Raw genomic sequence first — 22,942 nt, 5'->3', positions numbered from 1 at the left:
AAGGATTCAAGGATTATCTTATTGGTTGCTTAATGGATAATCAACTAGATAAGGATAATGACTGAAACCCTATCTCTACACCTATATAAACACCCCTAGGGCCATGAATTCGTAAATCCCTTCCCAAGAGGTCCTAGATACGAATTCTAACCTCTCACCTCTCTCTTTATACCTTTTCCATTTGCTTATGGTGTTTGTAAGCCATTAGAGGAGTGACACTTGTGACTCTAAGCATTCCAAAGTCAATCCAAGGTGGAGTTGTGATTGTTATTGCTATATAACAATCAAGGTATGTTCTTAAACCTAATTATATGTTAATGTCGATTTCCATATGTTAGTATTAGGGTTTATAGTCTTGGATTCAAAGCATGTACAATAGAGAAACCTAGATCCAAGCATTAGGGTTTGTATGAGCACATAGGATGTCTTATGACCAAAACCCAACAGTTTTTCCAAACATTAGTTATGCCATACACCAAGCATGCACACTAAGTTTATCTATGATCTTTACTTTGTGAAATAGATCTATTGAACATAAATCCAATGATTCTCATTTCACAATCCCAAATCCTTATTGTAAATGCAAGAATTCCAAATTCCTACCATTTACCGAAATCTGTTAGATTTTAAACTTATATGCACTAATCCTCTTATAATGATTATGCACAAAATCACAAATACTTGTCAATATTCATTACAGAGTATTCCAATGGAGATTAACTCCATGGAAACGAAGTCTCATATTCAAAGTACATTGCTTTGAACATCCTTCTTGCATTAAGTTTTCTAATCTTACACAGATTGAATCACTTCCACCTATGGGGACATTTCCGTATTCCCATTTTGACTATCACTTCTGAACAAGTGTTGACTTCTTTCAGAATATGTCAATATGGTCCTTCCAAAGTTAACACTATACTTCCAACTATCCTTGAGCAACCAATCTTTGGTAAACCTCATATTGTCCTCGATAATTGCTTAATAATTTTAGTCATATCAAATTCTATACCTTTTCCCCTCTTAATGCCCCCAGGCATTTAGAAAATTTAGAAATGATAAATATTATAGCACATGCAATCGACCCTATACCCGAAGCATATGGGACACGATTCATGATGTCTCACATAAAGACATAATTCTAGACCAGTCTTTTGCTACAATATTTTTATTTGTCATGTTTTCATAATTCAACTATGAAGAGGGATGTTGTAATCATAATCAAATTTTGAGAACGCAATATATATAGAATTTCCTTAAGTTGATCCATTCCTATATATATATATATATATATATATATATATATATATATATACATATATATATATATATATATATATATATCCTTGAGTAAAGATGATTAAAATCTCAATCTAAGCTTTCAAAATTGAAATGAAGTATAATTTCCTCTCCCTTAATTATGGCAAAACAACTTTTCCCAATTGAATATATATATATATATATATATATATATATATATATATATATATATATATTCTTGACTAAAGATGATTAAAATCTCAATCTAAGCTTTTCAGAATTGAAATGAAGTATAATTTCCTCTCCCTTAAGTATAGCAAAACAACTTTTCCCAATTAAAACTTTTATTTTCTATAACTAATATTGCTAACTTGCAACACTTATCATAATTATCATGCTCCCACTAACATGATAATTATCAGCATAACACTTATGCTCCCACTAGCTTTGACATGTACTCAGAAATCAGTTGGACTTCTAGAAATCAATACTTTATTGACATTCTTACCAAATTTCAAACTTCTAATATGATATGCTTTGATAAAACTTTATCAAAATCATACACCTTTCCTTAGATAGCACACAAACAGTTTCAGAACTATGAAAAGGGATGTCATAATCATAGTCTCAATTGTTTAGACCTTTTCCATTCCTCACAAGTCCATGTTAGTGTTTTGGTTAACCACACACGCTCCACTAACGACTTTGAGAATGCAAATGTCACAATTGCTATCTACTTAAATTCTTCTTAGTGAAAGAGTTTCCTCACCATCGTTTTCATGAATCAGAGAGAAACCTTATGACACTTAGATTTTATGGTGTATGTGTTCCTATCCATGTGAATTTTGTCAAAACCATAATCACAAGACAGGGTTAGTGATAAATTCAAATTCATATGGACTGAACTTGTACAGTCTTAACTTCTTGCAACCTGGCAGCACAAGGGCCTTCCATTGCTTCCAAGTTGTTATGCAACCAATTAAGAACATTCAGAACTCATATGCAAAGCCAACTCTAACTGGAATGGGCACAAAAATAGGAATATGTCAGCACGATAGGTTATAAACCTCAAGCGTGTGCTAGTGATAAATTACAGGTTTTTTTATTAGATCTTGAAACTCTTTCAGGATCTTTTAGACTCCCACTGTCCTCTTGACATATAAGACTCTCTTGCCAATACTCATTCCTTGACAAACAAATATTCAAGAGATAGTGCAGATTCTAATCAAGACAAACAGTTCACACAATTAGCCTTAGTTGGTCTTTATATTATCCAAAACATCACAACTTACCAATTTCAAATGTACAAGAGTAGAACATATTTTACTCTTACATTTTGACAAGTGTTAATAAACCTTCTTTAAGATGTGTCACTCAAGTTTCAATCTTGGAGTATGACTCTAAGACTTATTTTGGAATGAAGTATGATTTATCTTCATGATTTAACCATTTCAACAATTCATGACTCATTTTGTTATCCATAAGAATGCACTAAGATGTCCTTAGAGGATGAATTGTGACATGGTCTCACAATCATTAAGATGAACATAAAGCATGATACTAAAGTACTCTCCTATCTTTTCAGATTCGAGAAACTTTTATCTTTCTACCAAATTTGATTATTCTCATTCGTTCTACCATACATCAAAAATTTTCCAATGCTTCAGAATTATACTTAAACTTGTAAGTATAACCATATTTACTAAACTTTAGTAATCATTACTAATAGTCTTATCAATCTTTTGTGGTGGACTTGACTACTGCACAAGAATGTGTACTCGATCCCTTAGTCCTTCACTTGACTCACATATACATGCGAACAAAGAATTAGTCTTAAATTTCCAAAGATGAAAATTCTCATTCATCATACTATACAACTTGCATGATTCCAAGTTTCGGTCCAATTGAAAACTTGGGTGATGAGAATCTTTCCTTATTTGGTAAATTTAGACGCTACCACAAATGAAAGAATCAAATTCATATTTCTAATATTGCTAGAAACATACAAATATTAATTTTCCATAAATTTCATTGCAAGGAGATATAAAATAAAGTAAAACAAAATTTTATTTATATATAAAATGCGGAAAAACTTTTCCTTACAATGAAACTTTAAATGAAAAATATGTTATTGTATATTTCCTAGCAATATATCATAACTCCTAAGTAGCAGCTCAAGAATCTGATCTTCGAACCATTCGATTGAAATCCATCTTCGCGATCAGATTCAACATACTCTTCCTTTAAGTTTCCTTCCCTTTGTTTGATCCTGCCAAACATCAAAATGTAACCGAGTCACATCATGTATTACGAATAAAAAATTAGGAACTTAACAGAGTTAAATAGTGGACTTACCTGAAGCAGAGTCAAAAATTTTAATTCTTCCTTCTCTCAGATCCTTCATGTAGTTAGGGCAGCTTCACTTCCAATGTCCCTTCTCTCGACAGTAAAGACATACAGACTTAGCATTTCTCTTTACCTTTTGGTCAACCGGGTTGACCAAGGCCGATCCCTTTTCCATTGGTAAGAGAAAACTTTTATGGACTTCTAATGTTACCATTATCATTGTCCATGGAAGTTTGAGAAATAGACCTTCCACCAATATTTGCTTGACCATTGCGCCAAATCATTGTTGATTCAACAGCCACAAGCAAATAAGAAAGATCTATTAGGGTCATGTCGTGATCTATCACATAGTAGTGTTTAATAAACTCACTATATGACTCACGAAGTGACTGAAGAACCCAGTCAATAGCCAAATTCCTTGGAACAACGACACCTAACATTCTCAACATGTCAATGTGTGACTTCATTCCTAATACATGAGTGCACACAAGTCTTCCATCTTTCCGTTTCATTGCAAGCAAGGCTTAAGTGAGCTTGAACTTTTCAAATCTTCGAGCTTGTGGGTCAGGGAGAATAATTGGAGGAGGTGGAGGAATAGAAGCATGATTTCCATGAACCAATCACATGATAGCATCTTCATTAGGAAAGCTTGTTCCAAGAGATTTGGGAATATCATAGTTGTATGAACTCGAAATCTACAATGGGAGAAATTTAAGTTTGTTGATTTAAGTCCTTAATAGAACACCCAATATGAAATATTAAGGCTAGGACCCAACACAATATTTTATAACTTAGAAGAGGGATGTTGTAATCCAAGCTATAAAATATTTGAAGGTAGGCGAATGACGATTCACCAATTTCCACCAATAAAAACAAAATAGAGATTAGGTTTTAATTGGTTTGAAACTCCTAGATATTTTAAGATTCATTGAACTTTTCAATGGCATGTTTCAATCTTGATTGTTCCCTTTCAAGTTTGTGACTAGGATGTCGAGGATCACAAACAATGTGTGAATAACCATGCAAATATACTTGGTACCCTTAATATTAATCACTTAATCAATGTGTCGGTTAACCACACGCGCTCCACCGATTCTATGATAAACATTAAGTTACCCTTTTCCTAGCTTGTTAAATCCAAGTTAGTGCGCCGGTTAACCACACACGCTCCACTTACGACTTAAGCAAAGTGCAAAGTGCAATTTCATGGGTTAGCACCAAATTCACATTTTCCTAAACTAACTAAGATTGGGAATTTATAAAAGGTTTAGTTACTTTATATTTATCATTATACTTATCATGAAGGGAGAATTATATTCCTTATCCTACCCGTTCGGCTAACGACCCTCCACCAGTCAAGAAAGCGGTGGGTGAGAGTGGACACCTGTTAAACTTTCATTTTATAGGCAGTAACCTTATACCCCCTTATAGATCTGCTTCATGAATGAGGCCTACTAACGGTAAAACTGACTTGCTCTTATATATACATATATATATATATATATATATATATATATATATTAACTTATAATATTATAATAGTATAAGGGTTGAATTTTAACTTTTAAAATTCTAAGGGTTTAACTTGGAATTAAAGTATTCATGAGGGGAAATTTTACAAATACCAAAACTTGAGGGCAAGTTTTGAACACTTCAAAAACATTTGGATTTTAATAACTTATAAGTTTAATTAAGGTTTTAAAAACTTTAATGAAGAGACTCTTGAATATCCATAACTTGAGGACAAGTTATGGAGTTCATAAAACAAAAAGACTCTTCAATTGTGTAACCTATGCATTTTAATGGTTCTTTAAAAGAAATGACTTTTAGTAATCCATAACTTGAGGACAAATTATCGACTCCATTAAAAACATTTAGATCAAGAATTAACTAATAAACAATTTGCATTTAATTCCTATGATCTACCAAAACTCATAAGTATATGAACAATCATATCAACAATTTCAAGAATTACATAAATACACATAAAACTTGAAATTTTTATAACAACCTTGAAATTGGTTTACCATAATCATTACCACATCAAAAATAGGTTTTATAAGTCCAAAAACAGTTTAAGGTAATGATTCTAGACCAATTTCAGCCTTAAAACTCGAAGATATGCTGTTAGGGGGTCCAACTCGTCGAGTGCATGAACCAACTCGACGGGTTGGATGAACTTAGGCATGGACTCGGCGAGTCAGCTGACCAAACAACATATAAACTTCGATTTTCAACAATTTGCATCAAGTCTAAATGAAAACAAGCCTAGGCTCTGATACCACTGAAGGGTTTTGAGCGTTCTAACACTCCCATGGTGTATATGCAACCCTATAAACATTGGATCTATGTTTTCTCTATTATACATGCAAATATTCTATATTCCGAGGTTTCATCCTAACTAGCATAATATGAAGTATATACAATACAAGAATCTAGTAGAATGACATACCTTTTGATAGAACTTGAAGTCTTGAACCTTTAAGAGCTTAGTGCCCCAGGTGTTGTACCTCAAATGGAATCACACAACACCAAAAACACTTGGAATAACTAGAGAATAAGTATACTTAGGTTCCCTCTTATAAAATTGGCCTTGCCCTCTTTTCTATGCACTAGTGCCAATTTCATGAACCAAGGACCTCTTTATATAGTGTGGAGGATTAGGGTTACATTCATGTAAACCCTAATACCCATGACCTTTCATTTCCATGTGATCCATGAGTTAAAAACTCCATGAACTATCCATGCAAGCTTAGCTCAACCTAAATGAACTTGGCCCATCCTATATGTATAAGAGTCCATATTTAATTAGTTCCTTTTTGATCACTAAATTAATTCTAAATTAATTATTGATCAATACTAATTAAATAATATGATATCATATTAATATATTAGAGCTTATAATATATTAATATAAATCGTAAGTATCATTTTTCTCATTTAGTCTATCTAATTGTTCCGATGCCACGCAACCCGAATGGACCATGCTACTTTCGGGTCGAGTACATACCAATAATAGTTATGGACTTAGACATCTAATACAACACACCCATCCAAAATAAACATCACTACTCCTGACGACAACCGCCATGACAAAACTCTTTGTCTCACTGCAATTCCTATTCTTAGATAATCTTACTTAATGTCATTTAGCCGAAGAGCTCCCACTGGAACCCTATATACTTGATAAACCACTTTCCATCTTTTAACTCAAGACTCAAACTAATCCGAAATTTAGTACATCATACTCGGATACCTCGGTACACCATCATAGAACCTCACGATGTCTTGTCTCAACCACTGATCTCATACTCATGACATCATACTCAGATACCGCGAAGTACCCTCTTAGAATCTCACAATTGATCTTCCTCTCACACAACTTGTAACTTCGGAATATTCCATCTCTCAATTTGAAACACGAAGGCATCATCAATGACTTAGAACACGTTGACGACAATCCGAAACTCCATCCTCTTATTGCTCGAAACCCATGCAAGAATACTTATACCGAATCTGAAGTTGGTTGCCCGATCAACTTCTGCCATTCCCAAAATGCATATAACAACCCATACCTCTAACTAGAAATTCTCAACCGTCGAAACTACCCTTACGAGCCAACCACCTCGAAATTTCCATCATAACCTCGAAGAGTCCCTAACCATCATAATGTTCCTGACCTGTGGTCGCTCTCCGTGGAGACACTCATCCTTTCCTGAACATGTACATCATGCATTACCTTGCTTTCCACGTCGCCTCTACCACCAATAATCCTGGTCTCATGCATCAGTACCGCAGGTCTCCATACCTTGTTCTCTAGCTGCAGTTGAACAAACCTCTGATCCTCTCAATAGAATACTCAGTTCTCCCCTATTCATGGTTCGAACCATCACCAATTGGCATACCAAGAATCTACTCCATAGGCTGTTTCACCAGGTATATCACACTTGACTCTTGGAACGTACCGCATAATCACTTCAATGATCTTCCCAATGGAACCAAGCAATTCCAAATATCTCGTAACTCATACAAGAATCTCATAATCCTTCCAACGTAACTGCCTCTAGTCATCTCGAAGCCTCATATCGATATATTGTCGGATACCCCAATTGTTCTGAATTAGTCCTGACTCTCGGTCCGGAAATAATGCACTATCACACACTTCGTCTCTAACTCCTCGACCAACCTACCATTGCATAAAAAAAACAAGAGACCCCACTCTTACAGTCGATACACAATGAAGACAACGAGGGCCACCGCCTCGATATAATCCGATTGGAAGTAAAAAACTACAAGTAAAACAAAAAAAAAAAAATAATAATTAGGGCTTATGGGGTATCACGAAGCAAATCGATACCATATGATTTTTTTACTAATATTTATTAGATAATATATTGATCAAAAAACTATAACATATATATTAAAATTCATAGTAGTTTATTCTTTACGAATAAAATATAATATTGATATGTTTTAACATATATTAGATGTAAGACCCATGTATTATATGGATTAATTAAAAAAAATTAATATAAATGTCTAAATATTTAAGAACTTTGGATTTATAAAAAAATAAAAAAAATAATGAATTATTAAAATTGATTTTTTGTATCCTTAAAATTTAAATAAATAAATTAATGAAATTTAATTTAAGAATTTTGAAATAAAAAAATAAATCCATTAATAAAATTAATATTCATTTATTGCTATATTTATTTTAATTATTATATTAAAATATCATATAAAATTTATTAAAATAGAACATGTGGGAAAACAAATTAACTTAAAATAATCATAAAAATAATATTTTTCAAATTAAATGAGAATGTGATATGATACCTCCTCCTCGTTTATTAGAGTAAATTTTTTATATTAAATATTTTTTTTTATTGTATTATAGTCTTATACATTTAGGTTGATCGAGATAATTTTTTTTTCCGTAAATAAATGGGCAGAGTGTCTTAGAATATCGTCATCCACATTTTGGCGGGAAATCGGCATTCATTCACCCTGCGTATGTCCAAAATCTGAAAACCCTAGAAAAATCACATAATCATACAAGTAAAATCAAATGGATCCAATAACTATGGAAGGAGGTTACAACGGAAGCGATGAGGAGAAAGAGGACGTTGAGGAAACCAATAGTCATCTCAGAGATCGATTCCGTCTTTCCACCATCTCCATTGCAGAATCCGAAGGTAAGTTGTACATTGCAGTAATTCTCTTGCTCGATTGGAATTACTTCAGATTCATATTTTTGTTCGTAACAGCCAAACAAGATAACATGGAGATTTCTCAACCTGTTATCGTTTGCATCTCCGATTTAGCGTTCAAGTATGCGGGTACTGCTTCCTCTCCTTTTTCTTCTTATTCTCTATCACGCATATTCGTTCACTCTGGTTCAGATTAGTTAACTGTAACCGTAGGAAAGTTGACAGTGTTATTGACAACTAATTTTTGGGCTTCTGATGATGTTGATTTTTGCATCTTTTGCGTTTCTGAAATCTGAATGTAGATACAATTACGTGAATCAAACTCAAAAATTGACGTGAAATCTATTGTTCGTTTTTGAAAAAGAAACGATGTTCACATTAAACCTCTGCAAACATGGACTCCAAATAGGTCCTGTTGTAACTCCCTTTCTTCATTATAACCAATATCTCAAATCTATTGCAAAAAATACAATTCCATGACTTTTAAAGAGAACCTCTGTGTTCAAATTACTGATATTGTACCTGTTTTAGACATGTATTAATAAGTCTGCATCTTCATCTTTTATCACATCATGACTATCATAGCTTTTTTAGTATCAATTGTTTGTGGGTGATGAAACAGTGCTGTGTTCTGTAACTGCAGAACAGTTGGCAGAGGATCTTGAGATGTTTGCACATCATGCTGGCCGAAAGTCTGTGAATATGAACGATGTCATCATTTCTGGTATGTCTATGAAACTCTCTAAAGCCTTAAGTTATTTTATTTTTTTGTTTCTTTTAATAAAACTATGCATTTAATGTTAGTTTAGTTTTTGTTTTCAGCACATAGAAACACGCATTTGGCAGATCTATTGAGGTCTTTTTCATACAATCTAAAAGCAAAAGAGCCTCAATCTGAGAAAAAGAGGAAGAAGAGTTCCAGCAAGGAAAGCAAAGGTCTCCCTTCGGTGCTCAACCTTGATCCTTAACTGCTGTAGATTCTTGAGTATCAGTAATTCTTATATAGATATGCTGCTTTTGTCCTTTCTAGAAGAAATCGACTCAAATTATTTCTTTGTTTTTCATTCATGAATATACTAGACATCACACACACTCACATGCAGTCTTAAGGCCAAGGGTTTTAGCTGCTTTGAACCAAGAAAAGTAAAAACATGTTGATCGTTTTCTTCCCATGCAAGAAAACAAGTTTAGGAGACGGTTTAACATCAACATCAATGGTAGGGTTGAAGTTATAGAGTTGTCAATGTATGCAATTAATTTCTAAAAGAAAGTAGTTGAAGAATTTAGTTGCGCAATAATAGATCATTAGATCAGGAAAACTTAATGGTAATCATGTGTATAAGAGTTGACAGAGGGAAGGAGGATTCATTGTCGGCATCCATGAAGAAAGAGATTGGTCATCAATTTTTGAATCCGAATATCCCATCCGGTCATCTAGCTATTCGATATGAAATTATCGAATTTTTGGAATTGGATTTGGATAATGATTTTATGGAATTTTGTTGGTTGTCGGATCCAACAAAATAAATTAACAAAATATGATGAAAGATGAACCAATTTAGTCACACTAAGTGTTAGCATGAATGAAGGTAAAGTTCGTATCCTCATGAAAACGGATTAATAAATTATACAAAAGATGTTCAATTACAAATATGATTGCCATTTAAATGAAGTAAAAACATTGAGGGCCTACTACTACCATGAAATGTATTAGAAGCAAATTCAAACAATAAAAAATTCTAACATATGGGTTAATTTTTGTTATGATTTAAGTTATCATAATCAATAATTATGATGTAATGATCTTTTAAAAAAATGAATTGTATTGAGACGTGATGTTTAGTAATTTTTGTTGGATTAGTGTCTAAGTCCATAACTATATTTAATATGTATTTGACCCGGTTGTGCATGGTTCTTTTGGGTTGCTTTCACAAAAGCAACTTGATAAGATGATTTATGAAGAAAAAGGTTAATTATGGTTTATTAATATATTATATGAATAATATATTAAAAGAGAAATCATATAGTTTAATTAATATTAGACAAAAATTAATTAAGAAATTATTTTTGTGGCTAAAAGAGATTAATTAAACTTAAGGGACTAATATTGTAATTATAAGATAATTGCATTGTGAGCTATGGATTCCTAAAGGGAAGGGGATTGGACGAAATCTATGGGAAGCCCATATGATTTTCGTCCAAGGGCCTTCTAGAAAGGTTCCATGGGTTGCTTAAGGTCTAAGCAGAGAATTAGGGTTTCTTCTGAAACCCTAGCAACTCATACAAGTATAAATAGACCCTTAGGGCTCCCAAAAACGTGGCTAAGAGCTCCCTTGCAGATCTTGGATGTTTTTGGTGCCTCCTCCTCCTTCTTATAAGTCATTCTCTTGCTCTTAGTGTTTGTGAGCCATTAGAGGCGTGACACTTGTGACACTAAGCTTCTTGAAGATCAAAGAACTCTTGTAACCATCGTAGGGTAAGATCTAAACCCTAATTCATATGTTGAATCGTTTATTGTATGCTAGATCTAGGGTTTATGAGCTTTGAATGATTATTGCATGTTCATTAGACAAACTAAATCCAAAAGCTTTAGGATTTGCATGTACACCATAAGATTGATGTAGTGCTCAAAACCATTAATTTTAACAATCTTCCATTTGTGTATTTAATCAAATGCACTTAATTAATTAAACCTAATATGTTACACTAAATTCTAGCAATTCTAATCTTAGGGTGCACATTGCAATGATAATGATGGAAATGTCAATTATAGCAAACCATTCATGCATTTCCAAATGTTAATTATGCATTTCCAATTATAGCAAACCATTCATAATTATAGTGTATGGATCTATAATGAACTTTTTTAACCGACAAACTAACCTACTTCTAAATACCATTTATAATGAAATTGAATTCATAGACAAAAATAACATTATTAATTGTTCCCAAAATTGTTATTAGAAAATTAACAAAGTGATCAATTTCATTAACAATCTATATGTTTCCGAACAAAACCCCAAATTGAATACAAGAAAACAAAACATTCATGAAGATCTAACATAATTACTTCAGATAAAAGTTTGAATCTTACATCAAGACTAAATCTTCAAGAATTCTAAAAAACAATTGTAAAACTAAACTTACAATCAAAAGCTATATGTTCTCCCATAGAAATAGAAGAATTCTCCTGCAAAATGCGCCAAAAAATGAATTTTCCGATCAAATAACCTAAACCCCGTCTTTAAAGGAGGTGATTACAAACAATTTTCAAGTCAACACGACCGTGCTACTAGATAGGTTAAAATCAACATGGTCGTGTGGTCCATAAAAAGTGTTCAGAATTTGCCTCGGCATGGCTGCATGACATTCCTTTGCAAAAGTCAGCACAACCGGTTTGCACTTCTGTTTTGTATTTTCCAACTTCAACTTCAATGTCCAAAATTATGTCTAGAGCTTCTTTTAGCATACAAAATCATCCCATTGTATATAAAATAACTACAAAATATTATATTTTTCCTTCAAATAATTAGGATAACATATCACTATAAGGGTAACAACATATCATTATAAGGGTAGAAGGAGCCTCTCATGTCCACTTCTATCAACCCACTTGTCCCATCAATATTTCTTTCTCCTTCCAATTTCATCATTTCTATCTCACAACACATTAAATATCTCTCTCTCTCTCTCTCTCTCATGCCTTGAAATTTTTTAATAAATAAATGCAAACTAATTAAAATCATACAAAACTAATTTACAAAATATTAGAAAATACAAAACTAATTTATAAATTAATTAAAAACAAATATAACAAGTTTTGGGATGGCGTAGCTCGCGGTACCAATGGTACCACCCTTAGCCCTAACAGGATTAACTTTATAGAAAAGGTAAATTATACCTACAAAAACAAATACTCATCTGACTATGTTTTTGTTGTATGCAAGACACTTCCAAAATCAATGTCTAAAGCTTAAAGTTACATGGGATTATTAGTAACATACTCTCTTAGGCCGTATGGTATACTTGCCACGAGACTGTTCGTGGTTGAGCTGGCCATGAACAACGGGCGTGCACACTACCCCGTTGTTTCGTGGTTGCTTGTTTTCGTGATGCTTCGTGTTCGACAAAACAGACTCGCACAACCAATGAAATCAAAGCCTTTTTTGACCGTTTCCTATAGCCGTTCAACAACTAGTTTGTTTTAAAAAAAATAATTTTAACCAATTTATTTACCTATAAATACAACACTTTTACTCTTTATTTTTTACACCATTCTTTTCTTTCTCTATACACAAACTACACACTACATCTTCACAACCAAAAACCATGGATCCCAACCAAAATATCACTCCAAACTATAGAAATCGCAAACCCGATAACGCTGCGTTAGATACAACCTCTCGCAAATTCCCAACTATGGAGTCAACTCAAGGTGGTTTTATCAGTTTGCGTCAAACCGGTTCCCCTATCCAACAAACACCACTTTTCCAACAACAATATCAACATTTTCCGTCTTTCCAACAACAATAAATTTCACAATAATACCAACAACTACAACTCCAACAACAATCGTTATAACAGCAACCACCAATTTCACAACCACCAAGCTCACAACCACCACTTTCGTTAGCTTTTGTTATGGAAACGCAACCTTCACCACCACCTCAACCGAAAAGAAAAAAAAATGAAAAAACCGTCCCGACCCACTACCATCCAAGAAAGGGTCCCATGGACAAAAGAAGAAGAAGAAAAGTTAGCGGAGGCATGGGTGGCGGCTTCCGGAGATCCAATTGTAGGAGATAGTCATCCTTACGAAAGTTTTTAGGAGAAAGTCCGAGCCATTTTCTACGAGTTAATGGAAAGTGAGACTCGAAATGCCGATCAAGTTACGTCGAAATGGCGAGATATTCGACTAAAATGCACCGAGTTTGGAGGAATCTACAACAACCTCCTAAACATACGCAAAAGTGGCTCGAACGATTTTGATGTTTTCAAGGCGGCTATGGAGCAATTTGAAAAAACAACGCCAACACTCAAAGCTTTTCTGTATATGAAATCGTGGCTAAAATTGAAAGACGCTCCAAAATGGAAAGAGCAAACGGAAAGAACTTCGCAATCTTTCGGTTCAAAGCGTTCGAGAAACCCCGATGGAACCTCCCAATAATCGGATTACCGAACACACATCAACATCAACGATGATTCACTAGATCTTGAAAACGACCAACCTCTTCGTCGGCCCGTTGGAAGAAATAAAGCAAAAAAAAGCGGCTTCAACATCTTCGAATTCTAGTGTTATGGATATGTTTGGCGATAAATTTGATCGATACGTGCAACTTCAAGAAACGAAGACCGAGGTGATGACTCGGATGGAGCAAAAAAATGATTGAAACACAAACATCATTTCAAGAGACACAAACGATGATCCAAACAAAAAACCAATGGAAATTTTGAAATTGAAAGCGGACAACCTCGAGAGCGAAGGCTTGGAACTTTTCCTCGCGATGAAAGAGTCGGTTCGAGCCCGACGTAGGCGTATGAGGTAGTTTAATTTATTTATAGCTAGAATTTTTAGTTTTTTTAATGTTTTTTTTTTAAAATTTTATTTTAAATAATGTAATTTTTTTTATTGTTATTGTTATTTTTTATTTCAATTAATGTAGTTTTTATTTAATATAATTTGATCTTTTTAGTGGAAGACTAGTATTAAAAAAATGATTTTAATGTATTTTTTAATTAAATTTAAATAAAAAAATTAAGTGGAGTGATGTGTTTAGTGGTATGTATCCCTTTATTATCGGTAGAGAATGTGATGCTGATAAAGCACCTACCACATATATGATATGTGGTAAATATAACAGATGGTCTTATATAAAGTTCAATTGCATAATCAACAATCAATTATAATTATTTTGCCATTTTGATAACAAATATTTCCCTCCTATCAAATAAACTAAACGACATAGATCATCACATCAAAATCCAACTAAAGGTGCTGTGGAATTGAGCACATGATTTTTGGGACCATTGCAATTGGTGTTTGTAGAAAAACATGTTGTAAAAAATGTAATGGCTTCTTCGAAAGTTAAACAAATCACACATTGAGACCCCACACTCCTTACTAGGCATGCACAAACCGGTTCATTTTTCAAACCGAACCGTTTCTTTAAACCGGTTCGGTTCACTCCCTAGCCAAGCAAAACCGGTTCAACCTCAAACCGGTTTACTCAAAAAATTAGTCGAACCTATCTAAACCGGTTCGGTTCGGTTCCATACCGGTTCACCCGATATAAACCGGTTTCAACGACTAAAATCTCGAATGGGTTTAAACCGGTGGTTCGGTTCTCAAGCCGGTTCGGTTCACTGTGAACCGGTTTACCGGTTCTTTGACCGGTTTGGATCTTGAACCGGTTTTTTTGTGCATGCCTCCTCCTTACTACATACACATGTCTACAAATAAAGGGTTAAATGGGCTGCAGGCCCATATTACTCAAAGGACAACGTGGCTCGTGAATCAAGATGGGTTGTTGTTCGACCATTTCGACAATCCACATAAAAAGAAGGCTCGTCAAAGAAACACTTCAAGAAATGAACGATTAAAGTGCTCTATTTTAAGACGAGATGCTGTAAAATTTTGATAAAGACGACAAGCAAAAACCAAGACATCTTTTAATTGTAAAATACTTTTACGTTTTTGCACTTTATAATCAAATAAAACAAATATCTTTTTAAATGGTTTAAAGCATGACATTATATGTTTCGTTTTGTTAAAAAACCGATTTCTGTAGCCCGGGTTTTTGGGCCACACCCAGTCCAAGCCCGAACTGATGTAATCAAAAGAACCTCGGCCATTTCGAATAACAGGTAAAAATATTTGCCCGTGATCCATGCTCTTGATGTGACATGTTTTACTAAAAAAAGGAAATGAGAGGAAATGAAGGGAAAGTAAGAGAGAATGGTGCTCCCGAGTTTGATTAAAGGAAGGAAGTGGAAGGAAATGGAAGGAAAACTTTCCCTCCTAACTTTCCTCCCGATTTGGGAGGATTTGAAAAGAAAGAACAAAATGTTTAACTTTCCTTCCATTTCTCTCCAACTCGGGAGCACAAATGACAATTTCTTTTTCCTTTCTTTTCTCTTCTGTTCTCTCCTTACTTTCTTTTCTCTTCTCTTCTTTTCTTTGCTACAACTCGGGAGCGGGGTGTAACTTTCCTAGTTTGTTTCCCCTACTTTCTCAACAACCTCCTCTACAACAAACTCCATCTTTCATAGCAACAAGCTTGTGGGAGCTCTTCTTTTATTATTCAGTTGTTCATTAATATGATTTAAATTTATGTTCTTCCAAAAATTGGCCACCAATCTTAATCCCTTTCTCCACAAATATTCCAACTTAATATCTCTAACCATTTATGTATCACGACTTTAACAGCTTTTGTAATCTTTAGGAGACCACGGCATCAATACCTATAAACATAAAATAGTTTTGTTATCTAAAATGACAAAAATGCTATAATTGATTTCCATATGCAAGTATTCCTATTTTATATAAAAGTCATCAGTGGGTAACTTTGAAAATACAAATCAATTTTGTAATTTACCCAAATAAAAATTCTAGTAGTTATTTCACAATAAAGATACACAAATCGTTGAAGTACAAAAATGCCCTTTCACTACCCACTAACTAGAGGAAGAGCCCCCAATGGATCTCGATCTTCATACGCATGAGGCCCCATAAACAGAGATATAAATACCAATAAAAGCAGGGACCAACATCGCCGCCGGCCACCAGTTCGGAAGTTATGGCGTCGAACCACACCGGCGATGAGAAGACTGACAGGGAGGAGCAAGAAGAGGCTTTAATAGCTTTGATTGAACACCGCGCCAAAGAAGTTGATCATCTCCGTACGCGTGTCGCCTACTATAAATCCGAGGTTTTGTTACTCACTCCTCTTGATTATCATTCCGTTAACATTTCGTCGTAAAAAAAAAGTGATTTTTCTGTTCGATTCTGTTGTTGTTTGTGTGTTTAATCAAATTGTAATCTTTTGTTTAATTGGAGGCTTTTGGTTGCTTGGTAAGTGTTATAAATTCGCTCTGATGTACAGTTCATGGAATAACGTTTTGTTCGTATTGCTTTGTAATGGAAAAATAAAACTGATGACATTTTAGGGGAAATTGTGGATGTAGGTTAATCACAGAAAAGGATAATACCTGCAGTGAGCAAATAAATGATGAAAATACATCTTCTTGACAAAATTCAGTCACAATAGATTGATTTATGATAACCGAATCATGTTACTGAAATTTAGTTTACATTGGTGGTTTCTTGTTGCTTTTGTGTGTGTTCAAAGAAAGTTTATTATATAGTCTATGGAAGAAGATGTTGATTCTGGTGGCTTTGCTTTAGGTCTTAATATTGAATTTGATGACATTTTACTTGAAAATTGTAGTGTAGTTCAATCAAATAACAAAAACACACATCTTTATCTAATAACAAATTATCATTTTCTTGTAATATAAGATGGAACATGGTTCCTCATGTTACTTGCAACTCTTTTAGTCCGACAACTAACAAAAAATAAATTTCTTTATCTAAATTGGGAAATAAAAGCTAATATCTTTTTGGAGAAGGTATACAGCTTGATGAATCTGAGAAGAGGTTAGAGGAAACACAACGCAAATTAGCACGCCTTAGAAGTCGAGGGAATCCTGTGGCATCTACAAATATTTCCTCTCAAAATGGTGTAAAAGTGAAAGAAGAGAGGAGATCATGTAGCCCTGTAAAAATAAAAACCAGTGAACATTCTTTACCAAATCTTCCTAAAATTCCAAAACAAGAACAGAGACCACAGCTTGTTATCCCTGCAGTAAATCCAAAACCATCTGCACCTATAAAAATGGCAGAAACTGCCACTAAACCTTCTACATCAGTTCCAACATATGCCAAAAGCATTGTCAAAGAAAAAGGACATAGAAATAGAACCCCTCATGAACAGGAAGCTGTTGAGACTCAATCCAGAGGGACAAAAAGGAAATTTGGTAATATTTTCTATTTGCGTCACTGATTCATCTATCATATTATTAGTTTATTACATACATGTTTTTGTTAAATTGGAGGTTTTAATGTTTGTTAAATAACTCCAAAATTACAGAGCAGCGTGAACATGTAGATTTAATTCAGATGGTTTCCAGTTCATCTTCACCACGTACAATCAATTGTCAAACTTCCAACCACATCTCATGCCAGCATAAGAGAAAGCTCAGAAGTCTTGCATTGTGTCCTACAAATGATCAGCTTTTTGTGACCAGGTACCGTAGTGTGTGTGTGTGTGTGTATGTGTGTGTGTGAGTTTTTTTAAGGATCTGTTATTGATTTTGCAGTGCTCTGGATGGACTTGTAAATCTATGGCAAATTCAGTCCAGAGGGTATGTTCTTGATCTTTTACCTGTTTCATGTTACTGATTTTGAATTTATATTCTTTGTTTTATAAGTTTCTAATTTGGTGTGTTTTAAAAAAAAAAAAAAAAAAACAGATCAAGTGCATATCTTCTTAGTACAGCCGACTGTGCATCCACGAAACACAGAAGGTGGCCAGAAGATATAGCATGGCATCCACATGGCGGCAGCCTATTCGCTGTCTACACCGCTGATGGAGGGGACCCGCAGATATCAGTCCTCAACCTGAATAAACCAAAAGAGAAAAAACGTGTAACTTTCCTTGAAGATAAACCACATGTGAAGGGCATCATCAACAACATATCATTCATGCCATGGGAAGATACCTGTTTTGTAACTGGTGGAAGTGATCATGCTGTGGTTCAATGGAGTGATAAAACAGGGGATGATTGTTGGAAACCAAAAGTGTTGCACAGAAGTATGCATTCTTCAGCTGTTATGGGAGTTGCAGGGATGCAACAGAAACAGATGGTGGTTTCTGTAGGTGCTGATAAAAGGATAATCGGATTCGATTTACAAACTGGAAGAGCCGATTACAAGCATCAGATTGAAAGCAAGTGTATGAGTGTTTTACCAAATCCTTGTGACTTCAATCTTTTCATGGTTCAAACCAGGTGAAAATGAAAATGAAAGTGAAAACTGAAAACACATTAAAATTTTAAGTTGAATATCTTATTAATATTTATATTATTGTATATATATGCAGTACTCCAGAGAGGCAACTCAGATTGTTTGACATCAGATTAAGGCGAACTGAAATACATGAATTCGGTTGGAAACAAGAAAGTAGCGAATCACAATCGGCTTTGATCAACCAGACGTGGTCCCCAGATGGGTTGTACCTAACCTCGGGTTCAGCGGACCCCATGATCCATATATTTGATATTAGGTTTAATGCCAACAAACCCTCGCAGTCGATTAGAGCTCATCAGAAACGTGTGTTTAAAGCCTCGTGGCATCACTCGCTTCCTCTCCTCATTTCCATATCCTCAGATCTCAATATAGGGCTGCATAAGATCATATGAAAACTCACACGAATTTGTTGTGCTTTTAATTTTTAATTTTTTTTTTGGTAATATGAGGAGTTAAAAGTTCAATACTTTTGCAGGGTTTTAGAGCAATTTGTGCTAAGAAGAGGAACAAATGCATGATGTCTGTTATATTTATATTTAATGTTGTGGTAGATATTATTATATGTGTAATGCATGGGTGCAAGGTGTAGGTTGGATGATTGTTCTAGATTATTTATTTATTTATTTTAATATGTAGGTTAATGATAAAATTATTTCTTTTATTAGCTGATAAAATTATTTTATTTTTATTTTAATAGAGGTTAGCTGAAATATATTATTTAGATGATAGAATTAAGACAAAATTGCAAAAATGGTCCCTATGGTATGCAAAATTTTGGGGTTTTAGTTCAAATCACGAGTTTTTTGGATCCATAGTCCTTTTGGAATGGTTCCTATATGGTTTTGGTCCCTAGACTTAACTCCCGTTAAGTTGGATCTGTTAAGCCCCCTCACGTGCCTCACACGTGAGGGTAATTTCATATATTAGAGACCATTTTTGCATAAACGTTTTTTGGATTAATTCCTTTTAAATACCCCCACTTCCTGTGATCTTCTTCCCCAACGTTCCCCAACGTCTCTTTTCTTCTACCCTTCTTCTTCTTGAGCTCTGCTACAACAAAAATGGTGCTATGTTTTTGTGGAAAAGTTGATGTGGTGAAAACGTCTTGGACCCCTCTGAATCCAGGAAGGAGATTTTTTGCATGCCCTATGTATGATTCCGTTTGTGGGTTTATTGGGTGCCTTGATCCCCCAATGTGTGCTAGGGCTAAAACCATCATACCTGGTTTGCTAAGAAATTTGAATTTAGTGCAGGAACGGTGCGATGAGTTGGTTAGAAGTATGAACATGCTACAAGATCAATGTAACGGACTGATATACAGGAACAACATATTGGTGGCAAATGTCAAAGCATTGAAGGATGACAATTTGAAGCTGAAAATGTACATGTTTGGAAGTTGGTTTTTCTTTGTGATTGTATTCTTCTGTATTTGGTTTGTGTAGGGTAGGGGTATACTGTGAAGGGTGTTTTGGTCATTTTGTTGTAATTTTATGTGATCATGTTTGTAGTGACTTATGATGATAATGATATATGTACAATTTTATAATGCAAGTGTAATGAATGTTTTACCAAAATGGTATGAATGTATCAGAATTAACATATGAATAGAAATGGTATGAATGTATTATCAAAATGTATATATTAGAACCAATTGTACATAACCAAAATGCACATTTCATTAAGACTTGTAATATAACAACCAAAGTTTCTAAACATAACAACCAAAGATTCTAAACATTACCAAAAGGGACACATTACCATACCTAATATAACAACCAACCAAAAGTTTTCAACAAAATATTGTAAACATAACAACCAAGTTTTCATAACCAACCAAAATCACAGAAAATCCCATGCATGCATGACACATTACTTCTTAGACTAATTCCCACCTTGCCCTTTACAGGTCCTAGAGTTGTGTCCCTTGTTCTTGCATTTGCTACAAGTAACACTGATATGCTTGCTTGATAGCTCTTGCACTCCATCATTTGTTGGTTTTTGGGAACCTCCTTCTTGTGTAGCATTCACTCAATCACCTTGACTTGCCTTCTGCTTTTTGCTTAACCTTTCACCCTCACTTTGTCTTCTCTTTTTCTTAGGCCTTCCCACCTGAGTGCAATGTGGAGGAGGGATTAGCTTTGTGGGACATTCACTTTTAGGCCACATAGATCTACCATTAATTGGCTCCACCTTAAAAGAATAAGCCTTTTCCATGTCTCTAGAAAATACACCTTGTGAACCCATTTGTAAATGTCAACCTCAGCCTCTAGGTCTTTACTCATCTCATTCAGAGTTGCAATTGCATGTCTGCATGGAATTCCAATTAATTCCCATTTTCTACAAGTGCATGTTTTGATCCTAACATCAACACATGTTGATCCTGCAAAGCTCCTGTGACTTGATACTTGTCTCCCCCATTCCACCTAGCAATGTATTGTGAAGCAACTGTTTTTCTTGCACCTAGGATGTTTGTTGCTGTGGGTGTTAGTGGACCTTTAGCCATTTTCATTTCCTTCATGACATTGCATATCCTCTTCATTAGATACTCCCTTATGTATTCTAAACATCCAATGACAGGTTTATCCCTTCCTTTCTCTATCTTCCCATTAAACACTTCACACATGTTTGATATCAACACATTAGAAAATGCTCTTCCTGTGTGTACATTACCATTAAAAAAAACATTTAATACAATTCACATACAAGTAAAACAGTTCACTAATTGAAAGACATAAGGACCAAATTGGAATGTATAGATTTACCTGAAAAATGACTCCTTGCCCAATGTTTAGGAGGAATTTGTTTCAACCATTCACATGCCTCCTTATCATACTCACTAAACTCCTTCATCAAATGTTCAAACTCAGGAATGGTGGTAGCTGATGCACACCTCCATAAGTGGTCCCTGTACTCTGTTTGCCTCCATCTTTTCCTCATATTGTCATGAATATGTATGATACAATATCTATGCTCAGCATTGGGAAACAATTGCTCAACTGCAGTATGTAAACCCTGCAAAAATCAATTGTCAATCATTAGAATTAATTTAAAACCACACTTTAAATGACCAAATGTATAAAAACCACTTCCAGCTTTACCTTTTTCCTGTCACTTATGAAAGTAAAATTTGAGTTTCTTCCAAGATCCAAGTCATCCCCAAGGTTATCCAAAAACCATTTCCAACTCTCTATGTTTTCAAACTCAACAATCCCATATGCTAATGGGTAAATTCAATTATTGGAATCAAGACCAACTGCTGAAAGGACATGCCCACAGAATTGTCCTTTCATGAAGGCACCATCAAAACCTAATAAGTCCCTAAGGCATGCCTTGAACCCTTTTTTTCACCCAAACACACATAAATTCTTCTAAACTGCCTGGTTGGGGAATCAGGGTTAGGCTCAGAACATACATCTATTTTCACTGTGGTGTCTGGGTTGGTGGCTTGAAGTTTGAGAACATAGTCCCTCAACAGTTCATACTGCTTTTTGTAGTCCCCAGTTATATGCTTTCTTGCCTTATCCTTTGCCATGAACACCTTGTCCATAGTAACACCCACTTGGTAGGTCTTTTGAAAGTGATCTTGTATGGCTCTCAAATGTATATATGGATTCGCCTCAACTTGATCAAAGATTTTCTTGCTGTTTAAAGAAGCAGTACAAGCCCTGAGTTTCCTTGTTTGCAAACATGTGTGAGTTTGGTTTAAGGTCCTTATAAACCAGTCGGATTCAAGATTTGACCTAGATGCATGGATGTACCAACCACATGTTACTTTTTGTGTCTTTAATTCTTTACCCTTTCTTTTTGAAGTGGTATCTTGACTACCCACTTGGCCTTTATTGGTGACAGGTACAACTCCCCTACACTGTGCCCTAAGCCTTACATTGTCATTTTTTTTAAAGAAAAGATTCCTTCTTGATTCTAGTGCATGCAGATCAATTGCCTCCTTTAATTCTTTTTTACTATTAAATTTATCTCCAACTGAAAATGATTGTTTACGTACTGCCCCAAGACTGCACCTTTTTTCTTTTCTCAGATT

General features: G+C 34.5%; 3 protein-coding genes across 4 annotated transcripts; 2 read left to right on the top strand and 1 right to left on the bottom strand.

Moving 5' to 3' along the window:
- Positions 1–8,557: 8,557 nt before the first annotated feature.
- LOC144997723 (Histone superfamily protein) lies at positions 8,558–9,880 on the top strand. 2 transcript variants are annotated; one of them, XM_078957595.1, is made up of 4 exons: positions 8,558–8,801; positions 8,874–8,945; positions 9,460–9,540; positions 9,639–9,880. In XM_078957595.1, the coding sequence occupies exons 1-4, from the start codon at positions 8,675–8,677 to the stop codon at positions 9,782–9,784; spliced, it is 426 nt and encodes a 141-aa protein (XP_078813721.1). In that variant the 5' UTR covers positions 8,558–8,674; the 3' UTR covers positions 9,785–9,880. The 2 variants fall into 2 exon arrangements, with proteins under 2 accessions (XP_078813721.1, XP_078813720.1); XM_078957594.1 differs by having other exon boundaries at positions 9,439–9,540.
- Positions 9,881–16,484: 6,604 nt separating this feature from the next.
- LOC144996925 (transducin family protein / WD-40 repeat family protein) lies at positions 16,485–19,597 on the top strand. Its single transcript, XM_078956717.1, has 6 exons — positions 16,485–16,744; positions 17,453–17,852; positions 17,966–18,122; positions 18,195–18,239; positions 18,348–18,884; positions 18,977–19,597. The coding sequence occupies exons 1-6, from the start codon at positions 16,613–16,615 to the stop codon at positions 19,293–19,295; spliced, it is 1,590 nt and encodes a 529-aa protein (XP_078812843.1). The 5' UTR covers positions 16,485–16,612; the 3' UTR covers positions 19,296–19,597.
- A 1,629-nt stretch (positions 19,598–21,226) lies between these two features.
- Positions 21,227–22,450, bottom strand: LOC145045076 (uncharacterized). Its single transcript, XM_078993425.1, has 4 exons — positions 22,240–22,450; positions 22,002–22,120; positions 21,666–21,915; positions 21,227–21,558 (listed from the first exon to the last, which is right to left on the bottom strand). Exons 1-4 carry the CDS (start codon positions 22,448–22,450, stop codon positions 21,227–21,229), a joined length of 912 nt encoding a protein of 303 aa, XP_078849551.1.
- Between the last annotated feature and the right edge of the window lie 492 nt (positions 22,451–22,942).

Source organism: Lactuca saligna, chromosome 5, assembly GCF_052625555.1.
Source record: "Lactuca saligna cultivar CGN05327 chromosome 5, ASM5262555v1, whole genome shotgun sequence".
NCBI classification, from domain to species: domain Eukaryota; kingdom Viridiplantae; phylum Streptophyta; class Magnoliopsida; order Asterales; family Asteraceae; genus Lactuca; species Lactuca saligna.
This window is presented reverse-complemented; position numbering and strand designations above follow the sequence as displayed.

Excerpts from the sequence above, each read along its gene's own strand:
- LOC144997723 (XM_078957594.1), top strand. The coding sequence starts at position 8,675 with ATGGATCCAATAACTATGGAAGGAGGTTACAACGGAAGCGATGAGGAG. Across the intron at positions 8,802-8,873 it reads CTCCATTGCAGAATCCGAAG|CCAAACAAGATAACATGGAG; the intron begins GTAAGTTGTACA and ends TGTTCGTAACAG. Across the intron at positions 8,946-9,438 it reads TTTAGCGTTCAAGTATGCGG|TGCTGTGTTCTGTAACTGCA; the intron begins GTACTGCTTCCT and ends GTGATGAAACAG.
- LOC144996925 (XM_078956717.1), top strand. The coding sequence starts at position 16,613 with ATGGCGTCGAACCACACCGGCGATGAGAAGACTGACAGGGAGGAGCAA. Across the intron at positions 17,853-17,965 it reads AGGGACAAAAAGGAAATTTG|AGCAGCGTGAACATGTAGAT; the intron begins GTAATATTTTCT and ends CCAAAATTACAG. Across the intron at positions 18,123-18,194 it reads GATCAGCTTTTTGTGACCAG|TGCTCTGGATGGACTTGTAA; the intron begins GTACCGTAGTGT and ends TTGATTTTGCAG.
- LOC145045076 (XM_078993425.1), bottom strand. The coding sequence starts at position 22,450 with ATGGACAAGGTGTTCATGGCAAAGGATAAGGCAAGAAAGCATATAACT. Across the intron at positions 21,916-22,001 it reads TCATAAGTGACAGGAAAAAG|GGTTTACATACTGCAGTTGA; the intron begins GTAAAGCTGGAA and ends TGATTTTTGCAG. Across the intron at positions 21,559-21,665 it reads GGCAAGGAGTCATTTTTCAG|GAAGAGCATTTTCTAATGTG; the intron begins GTAAATCTATAC and ends ATGTACACACAG.